The 20,313-nt window shown below is 42.3% G+C and overlaps 1 protein-coding gene across 2 annotated transcripts in view; it reads left to right on the top strand.

Annotated features, from left to right (window-relative positions):
- Positions 1-9,852: 9,852 nt before the first annotated feature.
- RIC8B (RIC8 guanine nucleotide exchange factor B) overlaps positions 9,853-20,313 on the top strand; it is a 127,490-nt gene continuing 117,029 nt past the window's right edge. For both annotated transcript variants that reach the window (XM_060025539.1, XM_060025540.1), the window contains exons 1-2: positions 9,853-10,128; positions 17,653-17,700. In XM_060025539.1, coding sequence (XP_059881522.1) covers positions 10,045-10,128; positions 17,653-17,700 — 132 coding nt within the window. In that variant the 5' untranslated portion in view covers positions 9,853-10,044. The remainder of the gene's footprint in view (positions 10,129-17,652; positions 17,701-20,313) is intronic.

Consider the following 20,313-nt stretch of genomic DNA (forward strand, 5'->3'; position numbering starts at 1 on the left):
ACAGTAACAGTACTAAATACTTAGTAAGTACCAACAAATTCTTCTCCAAAACTGCATTTTGATTCTAGGGTTGGGAAGTGAGGACACAAGAGGGAAAATGATTAAATGTTTTGCCCAAATGTTAAGAGTCTAGGATCTATGAGAAATTCAGAGCCACAGATTTCCAGAAATGGCAGTAGTGACTATTTTAACTAAAAGGCATGAGAATTTGACAACTCAATTTGCATTTTGAAAGATTTATTTTTAAAGCCAAGCTCTTACTTGCTATTACATAACATACTTATACCTGAAATTTTAATTTTAGGATTAAAATTATACATTTTACATAGCATCCCCTTTAAAAAAAATTAGCTATGTTGTTCTACCAAAAGGAAGCAGATGTTGGATTTCACTCTCTGATGGTAAATGAGTTTGCTCTTTCAGCCAAGGTCCATTAGTTGGTTTTATATGAGGCAAATAAGGGAGAGGACGAATAAAATTTCATATTTAGTCACTGAAAATAAGCCTGAGAATAACCAGACCTATTGCTCTCCTGCAATCCAAAGCTCGTGCTCCACAAACGAATGGGTGTAGTAAGTCTGACTTTCGACCTACTAAGCACAAAAAAACTAAGCAATTGCCAGATTCTCTAGCCAGGTAGCAGCAGCGCAGAATAAACAACACCCATGTACAAGTAACAACCACAAGCTCTTTAAATGCGCAGATGTTTAGGCAAAAATAGTCACGATCAACAAGAGCCTGAATCCCAGAAAATAGAGCGGTTGCTCGAGGAACTCTGCAGAGGAGAGAACAAGGGCCTCCTCGTCACAGCACAGCGGAGAACCGGGAGTCATCGGCGCCGTAGGAGGAAGGAGGCAGCTTCAGATGAGGCGAGTGGCCACTGGACGCTCTCTCCAGAGCACAAGGTCCCCATGTCTTGGGAGTTTAGCATACTGCTTATGTTCCCAATTGTTCTAAAGCTTCCACTTCAGAACACAGAGGGATCTGATTAGAAGAAGACAACAGCTGCTGTGAGCTCATGACTCAGCTGCATCTTCTCTCCCTCTGGTGGCCCCTAGCCAGCCACCAGGAAGGGAATGGGCAAGGCCGGCAGCTGGGAGCAGGGCCAGCCGCTTGTCAGAGGGTGCACAGAGGAGTCTTGGCAATAAAGGGACCCTGCCCTCTTCAGGACTCTCTCTGAAAAGGACTTGGCCAGCTTGAAGCTGGCTGAAGTCATGAACAGCAGCCAGGATGGCTCGCCCACGTCACAGGCCTGTGGCGTCCTAGGCACCCATCCTGCTGTGTCCTTGTCAGGCCTCTAGTATAGCCCAGGTCTGGAAAGAAAGGGGATCTGTGGCCCCTCGGAGACAGCAACCCAGTTACAGACCAATCAAAACTGTCTGCCATCGAGTGAGCCCAACCTCACTGAGGAGAGGGGCCGAAATCATGGAAAGAGAACTGAAAGGGAGCCGTGGCTTTGCCACCATGTGACCTTGGAGGGGTCACCTCCCCACTGGACCTCGAGCGGACCTCCTCTATGACTGTGACATCCTGAATTATAGTCTGTGTGCTGATGGACCAGGGCGGGCAGATCTGGGTGAGGAGGGTGGACAGCTTAGGGAAAACAAAGAACAGACTGGCAGCTGGGCAGTGATTCAGGAAGGCAGCAATGAGAGAGAAGGCGACGGCTCCACCAGCTGGTGCTAAAGAAACGGACTGCGGTTCATGCCCAGGAGCTGAGTCCCATATACCTGCACCACCATCACCAAGCAACACCTCTTCCTCGTATCCAACCCCAGCCTCTCTTACACGACTCCACTGGGGATGGCAGTCTCCTGCTATTTCCCCCTCCCTCCAGACTTGTCCTGAATATTTGCTTTAAAGTGACATCAATCAAAATGTCTGAAGTGAATCTGGAGAAGGAAAGAGCAAAAACAAACAGGCTATTTGTCCCAGCTTCTCATACCCCTTAAAGGCAGAATCGAAAGATTTTTAAAAAAATCATGGGAAGGGGCTAGTCTCCCTTTATTACAGGGGAAAGAGTGTGGGGAGGGGCAGCTGTAGATCTCTTGAAGCTCAGAGTTCAGACTTAGTCAAGAGTCTGAAGTATGCACATCATCATCATAGGAAGCTTAAAAGAAAAAAGGTGGATGTACTTACTGGCTTCAAAGTGAGGTAGAACTGAGATTAAATCTTGGTTCCACCAGAGATGTTACAGAAGGGACATTCCTGCTCTAAGTAGGACTGGACTTCAGCAGTTCTCAACACTGGCTGCCCGTCAGAGTTATTCTGTCAACTTTATAAAAATACTGATAGGTAGGACCCACCCACAGTCAATACTTGACCTGGAATGTGATGAGGAATCAGTAGCCTTTTAAGCTCCCCAGATGATTCTAATATGCAGCCAGGGTTGAGAAACACCACCACTTCCACCTTGAAGTTCTAAGATCCAGGGACTGCTCTTCCCCGAATAGGCACCCCAAGTTTCTTTTTTACAGACTGGCAGATGCCAGTCATCCACACTGTTCACAGTGTCCCCACAGCTGACAAACCTTTCCCTGACTGTACTGTTTTGTTTGTCCTTCAGCCCAGCCCACCTCCCTACCACTCTGCCGCCTGCCCTCCTAACCTGGCCCTTCTCTGCTTCAGTTCCTTGGCAGCCTCCCAAGCTAAGCCAGCCCTTGTGGTTTCCTCTTCTTCCAAGGAGGTCAGAACCTTTTGTGCTTCATCAGCCTCCTCCCTGAAGCTCTTCCCCCATTCCTCCTCCTGCACCTCGACCACCCCCCACTCCAGCCTTCTCACCCCCATATTTTGCTGCTACTGGTGTAGGTGGGACGGAAGACGTAGGCCCAAGAGTTGAGAAAAGAGCTGTTGCTAGGAAAAGAGTGTGGGTGAAGAGAGAGGGTGGGTGGGAGAAATAGGGCTCCCCAGTTTTATTCCTCCGTTTGTCATCATAAATGCCTCCAGAGCTAAAACCAGTTGTTTTAAGAGCTATTACGAAAAATAACGAGGTCTGACCGAGACAGCAGGGGTGAGAGCATCAGCCTCAGAAGCAGCTGCAGTGCTGATCCTTGATATTTAAAATAGTCTGCTGATAGAAGGGAAAGCCACTGAAAGAAGTTCAGAAGAGTGAATTCTCAAAGAACTGCCAAACGATGCCCCCACCAGAGATGGAATCCGAAATGTCTTGGCCCGGGCTACACCTCTCGGAAACAAACTGCAAGATGTCTTCTTAAGAACTGAAATGTAATCAAGACAGAAGGACAAGCTTTAAATGAGACACGCTTTCCTCATCTCACACTGAGTGACATATGGTCCATTCCTGAAACAGCTCTGCCTCACTCCATAGAGGTTTCCGTTTCTGGGGGTCTGCTGCGTGCCAGGCCCGTCAGAGGCATCATCTCCGCTTCTCAAAACCTCCTTGAGAAGTGTCAGTGGTATAATCATTTCTCTTTACAGGTGGAGAGACAGAGGCTCTGAGCAGTTTAGTGCCCTGCCAGAGCCATACACAGTAAATGGCAGAGCTGGGATGTGGAAACTACGTTGCCCCACTCCCAGAGCCTGTGCTCTTTCTGCTATAGCGCCCTGCCTTCTTCCTCCTTCCTACTTTTGTTCCCGCCCCACCCCACCCCCATTCCTCTCTCCTAAGCGGCTTTGCAGTTTTTAAATCAACCTTGACCGTGGTAAGAGAATCTGCTGGGTTGACAAGAGTTTCAGAAGTTCTGGGAAAGTTTTGTGTGTTAAATGAAGGCAGATTGTAAGCTGCACCTGAGGTGGCATCCACTCACTGTAAGTTAACAGCAGACCAGTTTTCCCTCCATCACTTCCCAGGGTACATACAAACCAATACGTTATCAAGGACCAAGACTTGGTCATTCTATAGAGAAACAGGAACAAAAGAAAATAATAATGTAAAAAAAAATACCAGGTCACAGGAGGATTTTTATTACTAGGTCAAAAAAAAGCTCTGCAGGGGAGGTGCAATGAGCCAAGTATTCACTAGAATGAAGTCACTGGAGGGGGTGGAGGGGGGCGCTGGCTCCCTCTTGCTGTTCAGGTCACTACCCTTTGACAGCAGTGGCCTCTGACCTCGACAACCCTACAATTCTGTTTTGACTGACCCTGAAACCCATGAAAGTCAGATGCAGGCACTGCCCAAAAGTTGCGATAGAGCTGACTAATATGGGAAAAGCTCCCGGTATGTGCCCCCAGCTGAAAGGAGCCGGCAGTTCTTTGGCGGGAGATGCAATTTATTCTGTCCTCCTCCTTTCAGGGAAATGCTAATCCTTCATAGGCAACTGGAGGGGAAGACTAAAGTGTGTTGATGATGAATGACAATAATCCTTTGTCCACTGCCACCTCCTCCTAGGGTTGAACCTTAAGAGTTTAGTCAAATGTTGGTAAGTAAATTAACGCTTTACTGCATACAGAGCTAAAAAGGAAGTGACTGGAAGAAGGGCTGTGAGAATATATTTCCTCTGACATGTGAATCTCAAAAGCTTAATTGCAAAGACATTGATATGGGGGGGGGGGGGGGTGTGTGTGTGTGTGTGTGTGTGTGTGTGTGTGTGTGTGTGTGTGTGTGTGTGTGTGTGTGTGTGTGTGTGTGTGTGTGTGTGGTGTTTTAGGCTCCTTACTTACCTACACACATATATGACAGTCACTATCCCCAAACTGTCTTATGTCAAAGCGTGTCAGTGTTAAAGACATTAACTACAAGGTTTAAAGATCAAAGCAGTGTGTTGGAATTACTTTTGTGTTCTTAAAAACAACATCAGCAACAACAAAACTCAAGCATTTGTGCATCGATAGGAATAACATGACCTTTGTCCCCACATCTTCCAACATCATTGTGAGGGAGGTTGCATTTTGTATTCCAGTTCAGCTAACATTTGAGTGGCTATTCCATGCCAGGTCTGCTGTGCTGGCCACTCTGACAGCCATCTCCTTTAACCCTAAAGACATCCTGCAAAGTAGATATTATTATGTTCATCACAGTTGAGAAAATCAATGCTCAAAGAGGGCAAGTAGAGTCCTTTGGCTTTCAAGTCTTCCTCTGAGATACAAAAAACTGGTTGCCAGAAGAGTTTTAAGGAATTTGACAAATGATGGGCTTCTGAGACTCACACAGTGAGTTTGGACTAAAAACCAGGTTTTCCAATTCCCAGTCCAACTTCTTTCGCCACATTACAGCATTGCCACCCAAAGCGCTGGGTTTTCCCAAGAGGTGTTTGGATGGGATTCCAAGCCAGCGAGATGCAAATAGGTCTGACCCACATTCCAGCTCTTGGATAAATAAAAACTCCTAAAGGGCAGCGCCCATTTTGTGTGCTTAATTTGAGAGCCCCACTGTGGATAGTCAATCAGTATTGAACAACTATAGGTAATTTGCCAAGGACTAACAGCATGGGCTCAATTTTAGCAATTAGAATACTGGGAATACTGTGGAGGAACCTCATAAAGGTGCTGAAAGCCTGGATCAAGTAGTCATAAATTTCTAAGAGTTAAAAAAAAAAGCTCTTAAGTCATCTAATTAAACTCTAATTTTATAAATAAGATCCTGAGAAATTAAAATAACGTGCACAAGGGTTTGACACTAGTCGGCAACAGACCCTTTTCTGTCTCCCAGTTCTATTTGTGTCGTATGGTATTGTGAGATAGTTTTTAGGAATGTAACACGTTGTAAGCTCAAGTTGGATTGGCTGGTTATAGAGTCAAAAGTGATAATAAAATGTCTCTCAGATTTAATTTTTCCTTATCCTGCTGACCAACTGACCTCTAAGGAAATCTCCCTTGCTGGCTTTCAAATTCAACCAAGTTGATTATTATTTCTCAACAAGTGTTTCATTAGTTTTGGCCTCCTGAACTTCTCTCCTGGCATTTCTCCCTATCTGCTAACCCTCGAAGCTCTCTGTACTATTCTCTATATAGTTCTCCTCCTCCAAGAAGGCTTCTCTGATTACTCTTCTTCCATCAATGTTTATCTTACTTTGATTTGCATAATATTTACATTTAATTTGTTCCTACTTATCAGTAGAAACGATTTGCTGATTGCCTGGATGTTTTTTGTATCCCCAAAGAACAGGATCAATTGATTTTACTGTTTTTCTTTTTTATGGTACCTAAGACAATGCTGTGCTCCAATGAGCACCAAATATTTGTTAAAGGTACAAATCATGTTAATTAACTTTGCTACAAAAGGGAGACTTCATTCTTGATAGAAAATGAAATTAAGATAACTTTTACCTTGCTATATTTTTCTGATTTCTCAAAGACTAATTAGTGAGTCACGTGCACCTAAGTTTGGTAGTCTAGCAAAAAATTAGTTTAGTGGTGGATATTCTACCAGAATATTAGTCCAGTGGTTCTCAACCCTGGCTGTTCATTTGAATCAACCGGGAAGCTTTTAAAACTACCAATACCCAGGCCTCACCACAGATCAACTGAATCAGAATCCTTGCAGGTATGCCCAAGCAATGATTTGCATGTATCATATTGATATTTTGATTTGCACACATTGATATGTACAACCTCACTCTCATTAACAGATTTGTCTAAAGAATGAGCGTGTTCAAATGTGGTTTTGTTGTTGTCCTTAGAATCACAAAATTTTAGAACTGAGAGAAAACCAAGATTCTATCTGGATCAGTCCCTTTATTTTACAGCTGAGGACACCATGGCTTAAGAGAGATTGAGAGAGTAGCCTCACATAGTGGCACAGTGGTTGTTGAGTGACAGTTTGTATCTTGAATTAGCAAAATTCTCTGAACTCCAGTTCTGGAGCTGTAGCGACTAGACCAAGCTGTTTAGTTTTTTAATTTCTGCTTTCTTCTAAAGAAAATGTATAAAAAGTATTACATGTGAAAGATTTGGATTCTAAAAGCTGTTAGCACCAGGTGCTCCTTTAAGACCCTCAATTTGGCACATTCCAACTAGTCCATTGTCACGGCAGAGGAAATGCCACCGCAGGATATATCAAAGTCGAAAATAAATGACTAGTAACTATTTGCAGGGTTTTTTCATTGGCCCTGACCTATAAGTTCATAACATTTTATGCTATCAGAGCCCAGTGTTTCTAGCCCTTAACTATACCACTTACTAGCACACTTATTGCTTATGAGCAAGCTAATCAACACACTGAACTTCCCTTTTCTTTATAAAAAGGAAGATAGTGCCTGTCCTACTGACCTTGCATTTTTCAGCTATTACAAGGATTAAATCAGATGATCTACGTGGAGATATTTTGAGAACAGTAAAGCACTATTCATATATATGTACAGAATTATATTGCTACATCTCAGAGCAGTGACTTGTGAATAAATATTTGTTGCTTTGATTACCCAGGCTCTAAATCCTAATTCCTTGGCACCAAGCCATGCAAGAATCAACAGGAACTGGAGTTACCGCTGGACCAGAGACTCTAGTCACTGAAAGTATCACATAACTAAATATTCAGGGAGGTAAAGTGATGTAGTGACCCAGGATTTAGCTAGTCTAGGCTCTAGTCCCGGAGTCTGCTTTTAACTATTGATTTTGGACAAGTCATTTAATTTTTCTGGGACCAGAGTCTCGTCAGTGGTCAAAGGATGACTTGAATTAGAGTCAAAGATCCTTTTGATTTATAAAATCAGAATATTGGTGCTTAATTAAGATTTACTAAAGTACAATTTCCCAAGCCATTAATTCATGTGGTTTCACATTTTTTAAATCTCTTTTTGGAAGTACAGGGTTGGAGTCTAAAAACATGGCCTATTTCTGGTAAACAGGCATTTCAAACACATGTGTATAAGACCCTCTTTAAAAGAAACCTCTACTCAGATACTTTATGCTTGTTAGTATCCTGCACAGGAGCCCTTGCTCCAAAAATAAATATATGGTTACCCAAAATGCACGTAGTACAGTACTGGACAGAGAGTAAGCACCCGAATATTTTATGTTACAGCTCTCAGTGTGAGTCCCAGTTGGTGTAATCTAACTAATCTGAGCCTGATTTCCTATATGTAAATGGGAACAATACCTTCCTCAATGATCCACTGAGACGGTGTATATTAAAATGTTTTGTAAATGATTAAAAAAATAACTGGAAGATATTACTATTACCTAAGGAATACAGCTTACTATACCGTGACCTTTCCATGAACGTGCTTTGTAAAGAGATAGATTAAAATCTTTCTGACTTTATTATGGACACAGCACTTACCCCAATACCTGGCTCAACAAATATGCTCAATAAAGGTTTGCTGTGTGAAAAGTCTAATCCACAGAAAGACCAAAAGCTCCATGAGCTCAGATTGCATACTTGTTTTTATTTCTAAGTTCTCAGAGCCTAGCACAATGTCTGACACATAGAAAAAAAAACCCTCTAATTCCTCTTTAGCACAGCTCAAGAGGGAGAGGCAAGCAGGGCTGGCATGAAAGATGATTCTGGTAAAGGCTGCTGGGAATGGAAAACTGAAAGTTACTTGGAGAATTCATCCACTCTCTAGCAACTAGCTTGGGAGAGCAGAAAGAGCATAGATAGGTTCCAAGTTCAAATTCAGTTTCCAAATTCTGCAACCTCGGTAAATCAATCTATTAACCTCTCCAATACTCAGTTTCCTCATATTAAAATGAGAATAGTACCTCCCTCATAGGGTTAAGCACTAAAATGGAAGCTCCACAACAGCAGGGGCTTCATTTTGAGTCCACTGTAAACATACTGAACAGTTTTGAACGGCATTGAACAGTGCCTGGCACAGCATAGATGCTCAAATATTTGTTGACTTAATTTGTGAGAAATTGACTGAGATAACACAGGTAAAGTATTTAACAGAATGTCTGCATGTAGCGAACACTGAGCAAATGTGAGCCTCCATCATCATCACCATCACTATCATTACTAGTATATCCGTATTATCACATTTACCGGCGGTTGTAGAGCAGCTGCCTTTGGGGAAAGACGCTGATACAAATCTCGAATTCCCCATTTACTGGCTATGTGACTTAGGACAAATTACTTAATCTATTCGGGTTCCTACGGTTCCACAAAAATCTCAAGTGTCGTGAGAAATCACCTAACTCCGAGTCTGCAGTCCCGGCGGCACGCGATACAAGGCGGCTATTATTATTAAGGCAAAAAACCGCCCAGTCCCCTTTTTATCCGAGAACTGCCTGCAATTTCCCACATTATTGTAGCTGAATACATAGCATGACCGCAAACAAGGAAGGAAGGAAAGAATTTCAAAGAGACCGAAACCGCTGAACGAGAAAAGAGGGAATTAAACCGGTGCATGACAGTTCCCACCAAGGGGTGCCAGTCTCCGCGGCTGTCAACCAGTCCAACCAGCAAAGGCTCGAGCAGGACGGTCAGCTCCATAAGGAACAAAAAGGAGGCAGAGCCGACGCTTAGGCCCTCCCCCTAACGGTCTCTGGGCCGCTGGCCTCAGGCGGCCGCCGGACTCCAGTTTCCGGCCTTCGCAGGACCACACTTCCCAGCATGCCTTTGGAGGGAAGTCTTTCCCGCTGGATGACTACTAATCCCGACATGCCATTCGGCACTCCGGTAAGTTAGATGGAAGAGTGGAATGACCCCATTGCACGCAGGGAATTGTAGTCCATTTAGCTGCTGGCTCTTAGAGGGGCGGGGAAGAACCGGGTTGCTCTCGTCAGCTGAGGAGAATGATTCATAGAAGAGGGTCAGGAGAGAACAGTTCTGTCTGTGAAAGCACATTTAAAAGGCTGGACTCTTCTCCGAGGGAGGGAGAGGCAGGAGAGCTAGCAGGGCCTCGGGCCTGACTGCCCCCTCAGGCCGTTCGCCAGGCCTCTACCGAGTCCTGGGCCTTGTCGGGGGTGGCCGCGGGGCGCCGGTTGCTGGGGGACCAGTGACGTCGCGGGGTGAAAGTTGAGGGGCGGTGACGTCGGGCCTGCCCGGGCGGAGGCTGGCGGGTTGGAGGCAGAGGGAGGGAGGGAAGGAGGGAAGGAAGGAAGCTGGGAAGAAGCGAGCGAGCGAGTGGGGGCGCGAGGCGTTTACCTGGAGGCAGCGGCTTGGGCGCGCAGAGCGGCCGCGGCTCTCCCGCACCTGCGGCCATGGATGAGGAGCGCGCCCTCTACATCGTCCGGGCCGGCGAGGCGGGGGCTATCGAGCGGGTCCTGAGGGATTACAGCGATAAGGTAAAGAGCCCTGGCCCCGGGCGTGCGGTATAGCACCCTCGGGCCGCCCCCCGGGCTTGCACATCGCATCCCTCCCAACCCCCCTCATTCCGGGGATGCGCATTGCTCTCCCCTGAAAACGTTTCCGGCTTGGGCATGCGTGTTTGTGCCCCCAGCCTTTTCCATCCGTGCATCCTGTATCCCCACCCCCTGCCCCCACCCTCGCGCCCACCCCTCTGATTCCGGCCCAGCAGTGTGTCCCACGGTCCTCTTCCCAAGCGTGCAAGTCACACCCCCGGAATCCGTGAGCGTGCGTCTGTGCCCCTCTCATGGATGCATAAATGCACGCGAGTCCTCCTCACCTGCATAGCTTAAAAATAACGTGTTTCTGTGTATAAACACGGGCCTTGACATGCATAAAACGTATCAGCCACGATGGCAGTTCCTTATATACGTACAGGACTGTACAGTTTTCAATGCGTGATGTCTCATATATATGGTCCAACTTGATTCTCAGAGAGTTTACAGGGTAGATAGCATCATCCTCCCCATTTTATAGATGAGAAAACCGAGGCACTAGGAACTGAAATCACGCCAAGGTCATGGACATACTATGTTGTAACTGGGGGCAGACTAACTCCTAATAATACCTGTTGTTTGTATCACATTAACAGCTTTCCCATCCATTATCTCCTTTAATCTTGACAGCAATCCTGTGAGGTTTTATCTGCATTTTGCAATTGAGATTCTAGATCGGTTAAGTAACTTGCCCAAGGTCATACTTCTGAGCTGGGATTCCAACCTAGGTATTATTCTTTCCACTTTACAACTCTGCATGAAAAAGGTATCTTGTATATCCCAGTCACTTCTCTGAATGTCTCTTCAAGCAAGACCCGTTAGCTCTCCATTACTTTACCTTCCAGGAGTTTTATATGCTCACTCTTGAAGGTAACATACCACACCTTTATTCTTCCATTTAGAAGACCACTTTATAGAAATAACTGACTTCTGTGAAAACACACCCAACACCATGTCACACCCTAGATATAACATCTTTCTTCCTTTCATTTGCCTCCATTCATAATTTCCCTTTCTGTGTTTCTGTGTTTGCTGTGTGCCCACCACTGCACTTCCATACACTTTGTATTGTTGAGCTGCCAGTATGCCATTTCTGCTCCATGTGGAGAAGATAAAAAAAATAAGGCACCTTCACTCCCATTTAATCTTCCCAACAATCCTATGAGCAAAGTGGTGGTATTCCCATTTCACAAACGATAAAATTTAGGATGATGTCACCTCAAGTCCACACAGTCATTGAGAGATGGGGCTGAGATTTGAATCTGGGTTTTCTGACTGCTCTTTTACAGTACCATGCTGCTTTCTTTGGGAGGATGCATGGATTCAGTTCTATTCATATCTTAGCTTCCTCACTTTCTGATACGCTTTACTGTTGCATATCTGCGTAATTTAGGAGAAATTAATTTAATGCACAGATGTACATATTGTGGAGATTACAGTCATCCCTTGGTATCTGCAGGGGATTGGTTCCAGGATCCTATACCTCTCCCATGGATACCAAAATCCATGGATGCTTAAGTCCCTTATATAAAATGGCATAATATTTGCATATAACCTACCCACATCCTCCCTTATAGTTTAAATCATCTCTAGATTACTAATAATACAATGTAAATGCTATGTAAATAGTTGTAAATACAATGCAAATGCTTTGTAGCTAGTTGCCAGTTAATTCAAGTTTTGCTTTTTGGAACTTTCTCCAATTTTTTCTCGAAATATTTTTGATCCATGGTTGGTTGAATTCACGGTTGTGAAACCTGCAGATATGGAGGCCCGACTGTATATTCATTCAACTTGATTTATAATTGCCTTCCAAAAAAGATTTGAGGCAGCTACAAACTGATTTTCAAAAGAAGGAAATACAAAAGAAAACTTGGCCATTGTGTTGAATCAAGTAGTGTTTATTTAGCACTTATTATATCCCAGGTATCCAGCAATAAATAGGAACTTTCTTCTATGCAGAAGGGAGGAGGAAAAAACCTCGAACTGGATCTTATCTCCTCCTTCAATATTTTCTCCTTCCCTTCATGGCTAAACTAATTAGAAGTCCAGATTTGCTTCCTCCAGTTTATCTCTTCCTCTCCTTGATCTCCCTCCAGGTTGGTTTCCATTTACCATTCCTGGCCAAGTGCTGTCAGAGCTTAAGTTCTGGACATCCCCAGCTCTCCTTTCACATTGGGAATGGCTTTAAAGTTGTAATGCCCAGTGTGTATCATCTGGGGTGGTATTTTGGGGACCACGCTTGAGAATGCTGTGTCTTGACGTGGACCGGCGCGGCCAGCTCCTTCAGAGAAGAGCTCTCATGTTTAATGCTGATTATAGTAGGTCCAGAGTACAAAGAAAATAGCTGAGTTTTATGTTGGCAGTGGGGCTTTGCCCCTCAAGGCAGGAGACACTAGAGGCAGATGAAGAAGAAGGGGAAGCATGATTGCAGTGGTCTGGCAGTAAGAATGGGGAGGTGGAATTAAATTGCCCTGCTCTATGGGAAATGGAGTCTGAAACCCTGAAAAAGCACCTGGTTATTACCATGTGCCTCATTTTCCTTATCTGGAAGCATGGATTTGGGAAATGTTTAGAGTGAAGTGATTATGGGGCATTGAGGAGTCTAACCAAGAAGGGAAATGAATGATGTAGAGAGAGAATGATTGGTTTGTCGTTCTCAAAAGAAGGCAGCAAGTATAATGGAAAGAAGGTGGAATTTGGAGTCAGATAAATCTTGGTTCAGATCTGCCATTTATTAGTGTCATGACTATGGACAAGTTATTTTAAGGCTGAGTCCCAGTTTCCTTATCTGTAACATAGGGTTCTATCACCTAAGTTATTATGAGACCTGAATTAAGTGAAGTATAATGCTGAACGCTGTGCATAATGCATGTAGGAGGCATTCACTAATGGTCAAGGTGCTCAAGAGGTCCTGCGGCAAGAGCACGGGTTCTGGAGCCAGACTGCCTGAACTCTGATCCCCGGCTTACCATCCGCGTGGCATAGAGCAAGGTACTTAACTTTGCTGTGTCTCAGTTTCCCCATCTGCCAAACAGAGATAATAATAGTACCCACATCATAGGTTTGTTGTCAGGATTAAATCACTTATATGTGTAAATCATTTAGAACAGTGCCTGGCACTGAAGAAAAACCCATAACTGTTAGTTTTGAACAAAAAAAGTCAGGAATTAAGCATGTGGCATGGAGTTGACATAGCCTGATAAAAAAAAAAATTAGAGAATATACTCCATTCTTTCTCTTTTTCCTTGACCCGTGCACTTTTTAATGGTTAGCAAAATACCTTGTACCGTGTTTAAAGTAACATTTACCCGTCTGGCTCCAGGTAACATCTAATTTCTACTGTGTTAAGGAGATTCTAATTTTCAAGATTTCTTCCTTCATTTACTGACCCTTCTTTTCTTGGGGAGAAGGAAGATCTATCTATCCTAGAAAAAAATGAAACTTGTCTGTTTCTCAAGGGCATAATGCAAGTTGACTCAGCATAGGAAAGTATTTTTTAAAAATAGGAAGAGTGGTTGTCCTTTTTCACTTTCAATTCATCTAACAGCATTTATTGAGTGCCTGCTATGTACTATGTATTATCCTACGTGCTTTCACATGTCATCACATATTAAAACTTATGAGGGTGACTGAAGTATTCTCCCTTTTTTTCGGGACTAGGAAATTGAGGTTCAGAAAGACAAAGTAACTGTCTACAGGCCTTAGGGCACATAGCTAGAAGTGGCAGACCTAGTCTTCGATTCAATATCCAGGGCTCTTTTTGCAAGGCCCTGTTGGCTTTCCACTGTCTATTCTGTGTTATTGAGCACAGAAGAGAAAGGGTTTTCAGGACTATTTCCTTTGGCTACTGTTGGGTCCCAGTCACCCCACTCCAGTAATAGAATGAGCAATTAATGTGGGAAGTACATATTGCTCTAGTCTAGGCTGTCCAAGCTTCTTCTCCTCTCCTAGGGCTTGTTCTGCTAACAGATTTAGTAGAGAGATTGGTTGGCATCATTATGATTATCAACAACAAACAGTGATCAAGAGCCTTGAGGGTGCATAGTAGTATCTTAGTTCCTTGAATCCAGGGTATTTAGACAAGAAGGAACCTCAAAGATAATTGGGTCCAACACTCTCAATTAATAGGAGAAGAAACTGAGGCCTAGCATCATCATCAATGTTGTTAACCAGAGAGGTGGCTTGGTGGCCATAGAGGCCACCTAGACATATGATTACCCCTTAGCAAGCTCCAGTAGGATTCCATTATGGAAGTGTGGCAAGTTTATGGCCAAATGAAAGGTAAAAGTTATTTAAGATACAGACAGACATGTAGGTCTCTGAGAGTAGTCCTCATAAGAGACGAAAACAACACTGATAGCAGTGAGGTCTTTATTTATGTGCTAGAAGAACCTGATTGATAGGGACCTAATATTGGGACAGTTCTAGAAGTACAGCCTCCACATTTGAATAGGATATATAAATATCCTGGACTATGTAAGAGGACTTTTTGTTTTACACTTTGAGGTTGCTTCTGAATGGATTGGCATATTCTAAATTCAATTTGTACTGCCTCACAATGCCAGTATATTTCTAATTAAATTAAGCCCTCATGTTAGTTAGGGCTTTTGAAAGCTTGCTTTCCTTCCTTCCTTTATTTCTTTTTTTTTTAAACGTTGCGGTTTTGTAACAGGATCAGCCTTGCATTTAAAAAGAAAAATAAAAATTAGTCCTTGATACTATTCTAAATTATCACCTTGAGAGATATAATTTTATGTAGAAACCTTTTAAAAGATATTTTTATAACTTAACAAGGGGCTTTCCAAAAGACGATTTCTTTTTCTGTTCCCTTACCATAAATGCAAAAAAAAAAAAAAAGTTTAGGAAAACTATTACATTGGCAACTAGGTACATTTACTCCAGATAATGTGTGGAATTAATATTTCACATATAATGGCAAAAATTAAGTTTCTTGTTTCTAAGTGCAATTATGTGTTTTCATTTGTAGTGAACCTTTACTAAGCTTCAGTTTATAACCATACAATCTAATAATTCTTGATCTTTTATTCAATGTTAGTTTTTACTAAACCTTGGGTCTGTAGATTCCTAAGTTATAGTCTTTGTTGTTTCTTCCTTCCTTTTCTTCTTTTCTTTCTTTCCTTGCTCATTCATTAGTCTATTTACCTTTTATATAAAATTTTTCTTTTAATTATAAAAATAATATACCAACAATGAGTTTTGTCAAAGGAATCACCAGCAATTCCACCAACCCTATATAGTTGTTTTTATTTTTGCATTTAACACTCAAGCCTTTGTTTGAAATCATCCATACATTTATGTAGGTACTGTCATCATAGACATACAGTTTGATGTTTTACTATTTTTCCACTTACTGCCATCATAAATAATTTTTCATGTTGTTATAGAACTTTTTAACCATTTTTTTTTTTTTTTTGCGGTATGTGGGCCTCTCACTGTTGTGGCTTCTCCCGTTGCGGAGCACAGGCTCCGGACGCGCAGGCTCAGCGGCCATGGCTCACGGGCCCAGCCGCTCCGCGGCATGTGGGATCTTCCCAGACCAGGGCACGAACCCGTGTCCCCTGCATTGGCAGGCGGACTCTCAACCACTGCGCCACCAGGGAAGCCCTAGCCATATTTTTAAAAAAATGGCAGTATAATACTCTCTCAGATGAATGCACAGTGATTTATTTCATCAGTCTCCTGTTGTTGGATATTCAGGTTGTCTCTTTTTTTTCTTCCATAATACTCGATAGCACTGCAGTAAATATGATTACATATATAATTTTTCTCTCCCCTGGATGATCTCATTAGGATAAATTTCTAGCAGTAAAAGTTCTGGGTTAAAGGCTGTGAATATTTTTATGGTTTCTATTAGGTGCTGCGAAATCACTTTCATTTTTGAAGTTGGTGTCAATTTGTACTGCCTCCAGCAATATCACTCCTGGATTATTGATGCCCATTTCTCAGAGGGCTTTATGTCCTCAGTCTTGCTCTTCTTTGATCTGGCCTGTAAACTACCACCCAAAATATTCTTCCAGAATGAGTTCACACCTCCTTCAGAGTCTTCCCCTGGTTGCCTGTCACCTATATGCCAATTCAGGTATAAATTTTTAAATCCAAGGCCTTACCACCTGACATCCATTTTAATTGTTTTGCAAATGGTATGTGAGGCAGCTTCTCTTAGGTTTCCTCAAATGGCCCTTCTCCATTACCTCTAAGTCTTCCCTCTGACCATTTCTTACTTTCAGAACTGGTTCTCTGTCAACATTTCTCCATCTCATTTAATTTCAAAAATTGCTTCTTCTGCGAAGCTGTCAATGCAGAGCCACCTGTAATGATGATATCTTTAGTACTTACCGTGTTTAACTCCTGGTGGGTTGCCATGTTGCCAATGAGAAATACAAAGGAAAGGCAGAGAGATGTTCAGTAAAGATTTTTTTTAAATGAAAACTTAGGATCCGTAAGAGCACTTGGTTCTCTTGAATAAAACTTGAGAAGAGATTGAGGAACTTTATGCTCTATTTTTTGGGTACCATCACTCTCTGGCAGTGGACAGCTCAACTTACTCCATTCTCTATTTCAGCTACAGAGTGGAAAATATAGTGTTGCCAGTCATTTTAGGAGAGTCATGACATTCTTTTCTTTCAAATATTTTTCCTCAATATCATTGGCATCATCATTATTATCATCCTAATAGTTACTGAGTGTTTACTATCTTCCAGGCACTGAGATGGTACATTATATGTCGTAGCTGTTTTAACCCTCATGGCAGCTTTGTGAACTAGGTACCCCCTCTTTTCACATGGGAAATACAGTTATAATTTGTTACTTGCTTAACTAATAAGTGGTGGAGCCATGATTTAAACCCTCATTCTTACAGAATTACTTTTATGAAATGCCAGTCTATCAATTTCTTCCCTATCTACAATTCTCTGGTGATTTCTTATTGCATATGATAAAGAAAGTACAAACTCCTCAGCAACATTGGAAGATCCTTCCAAATCTCTGTCCAGTCTACTTTCCCATTCTCATCTTTCTCCACTCCTCTCATCCCCTAACATGTGTCCTGTGTTTCTCTCTGACAGAGCTGCTTATTTTACAAATACATCATACCACTTCACAGATGAGCCTTTGTTTCCATCCCTAGAATGCTTTCCATTTGCCTGGCAAACTCCTATTCATCCCTCAAGGTCCAGCTCAAATGTTCTGTACTATATGCAAAGAATTCCAGATTTCCCTCGGTAGTTAGTGGCTCAGTACTGTGTCTCTTCTGTATATATTTTTGCTTTAGTCTTTTGTACTGCTTTACAATTATTTGCTTACATGCCTCTCTTACTTTAATAAGAACTTTGAGACATGATATGGGAAGACAACTTTTTTATAGACATCAGGTATTTTTAAACATAGCAAAATCAAAAATCTGTGTATTTAAAATGACACTGTTTCCCTTTTTTCCCTCTTCAGCATAGGGCTACTTTCAAATTTGAATCAACAGATGAAGATAAAAGAAAGGTAAGCCTTGGTGTTACTGTGTGTGTGTGTGTGTGTGTGTGTGTGTGTGTGTGTGTCTGTATGTGTATGTATTTCATTCATGGACTTGATAAACAGTGGACTTGATTTCATCTGATAGTTTACTTTTCAGTTCCCCTTCAGTTTGGTTTTTAGAAACTCTGAGAATAAAGACAAGTGCCAGGTTTAGTATGGATTACACATAACACCCTCCTGCTCCATCCCCATAGGACCATTACATTTGCATAAATCAGGGGAATGGGAAGGGTTCAGAGGGGACTCTCATCCATATCTTCTCATCTCCAGCGATTAACTTTGTTTGGTGGCAGGACTGCAGGCTGCCAAAAATGCATTGCTAATATTGTAATATTGGGTTTATAGTAAAGCTTGGCTTTGGGTTAAGTTTTGGAAAAACAGCTATTCATGCAGCTGCCCCTCAACCACATACTGTTCCCTGCACTGGCAGTTATTTATGTTGTCAGCAGTTGTCTTGGTCACTGACTTCATGGGCAAAGAGGAAAATGGGGTCAAGAGGCTTAGGAATAGAGGAGTTATTATGAGAGGGTGCATCAGAGATAGAGCTATGAAATGTCATGTTGGCCTGTTGGGGTCGCCTGTGGTTGCTTTACTTAGTTGATTAGAGCATGATGCTCAAGGAGAAGCTCACCAGTTCTGCCTGTCTGTTTGCTGGGCCCTATACTGCTATCCCTGGCCTCACAAATGCTAAGACCAGGTAAGAGCATGACTGAATCTGTGTAAACGTATTGTTGCTGCTAGAGAAATAGCTTGAATCCGGTGCTTTGCTGGTAGTGGTTTGATCATACCTTGAAATCATCCCTCTATTCACCTCCACCCCCATATTTACTGTCTACATCCTGCTCACTTTGCCTCTTAAGATTTCTCAGTACATTCTCTCCTTAACCCCGGCTCTAGTTCAGTCCTTCATCTGGATTACTGTACCAGTTTCCTAACTATCCCTGCTTTTTCCAGTTATATGCCCTTTCAGTCTATTGTCCATAATTCTGTAACAACAATCTGACTGTGTGAAGCCCAGCCTTAAAACCCTTGAGTAACTTTCTTTGTCTATAGGATAAAGTTCAAGCTTCTTAACATGACCTAGATGCTCAGTGATCTGAAGTTTGCCTACTTTTTGCAGCCTATTGGTTGATTCTCTCCCTTGTAATTTATGCTCTAGCAATATGAAATATTTCCAGTTACATACACATACACATCCCTTCTGTTTCCTACTTCCTACCTTTGCATATACTGGCGGTATGTACCAAAATTACAGATGTGTTTTGCCCTTTGACCAGGCAGTGTCACTTTTAGATCTATTCTGTGGACAGATTGAAATAAAGTAAACAAAGTTATTCACTGGAGCATTGTACATAGTAGCAGACGATTGGAAACAATAAAGCCTCCAGCAATTAGGGAATATTTGCAGAAACTTGTATACATTTGCATAATGGAATACTGTGCTGTGGTAAAGAGGGAGGAAGAGGGAGAAGGAGAAAGACTGTTATGTGCTAATGGGAGAGATAGTTACATGAAAAGAAAAAAGAAACAGGGTGTTAAAAAGAACATGTTTTTAATATACTCATGATAGGTATTCAGGCTAGGAAGGCAGCTGCTATTAGGTTTAGTTGGGAGGATCCGTACTATATAGATTCTGTGGTGCCTTGTAAATCTGACACTAGAATCTTTGGTAGTGCTTTTACTGGTCAAAATAAGTGCATGAAGACAGAGATCCCCCCCACGCCATATGACTTTCAGTTAAGGGGAAAAAATTTCCCACACAGTTATTAATAAAGCATGTTTGTTTCCTGTAGGATAGTAGCAAAACCTAACATTTTCCAAGTATTTTACTGCCTTTTAAATCTTTGGTGACAGTAACTACTGTACTAGTGTTACTTTCAGTATTACCTGTAGATTGCTGCTTCCTGGGAGGTCTGATATAAACAAATGTCATTAGGGACCTAGCTAGGTAATCTTCATTAATGGAAAAACATTGGCAAACAAAACTATTTCAGTCTCCAAGGGTTAAAACCATTAGAGACTCTTCATGCCTAAGTCCCTAAAAAGACTTTGAAATCAAAATTATTGGACTTCTCTAAAGGCTCTACATCCTAACAGCCTTTTAAGTTCTCAGTGTAGAGAGGCATGGAATAGTAGGCATGTCTCCAACATTAAACCCAATCTTAAAATAAGAGGAACTCAAATTACCATCCAGTTTGTTTTGCTGCCCTAGTTCTCTTTTTCTCTTTCCTAAACATGTCTCTGGAGCCTTCTACCAGCAGCTCCTCGGTAACAGCAGCGCCCCTTTCAATAAACTACAGGTGCTGTTGCTCTGAAAAACACACCTCTCTTATGTAAAACCTTGTGGCAACCTATAAGTAAATGTAAGGAAATAGAGCTTTTCAAAAAATAAAACTTGATTATACGAACTTTGTAGGAATTGGTTATAAAGTAATGATCCTTAGACCTAAGTCCTAACACGTAGCATTTTGCATTTTTAGAAAGATTTGCTTTTCATTAGTAATACAGTAATGTTGTAAGTATGGTGAGAATATCACCATCCCAGTTTTATGGATAAGAAAACTGAGGCTTATGTTAATG

The sequence above is a fragment of the Delphinus delphis genome, chromosome 11 (genome assembly GCF_949987515.2).
Source record: "Delphinus delphis chromosome 11, mDelDel1.2, whole genome shotgun sequence".
Taxonomy (NCBI): Eukaryota; Metazoa; Chordata; class Mammalia; order Artiodactyla; family Delphinidae; genus Delphinus; species Delphinus delphis.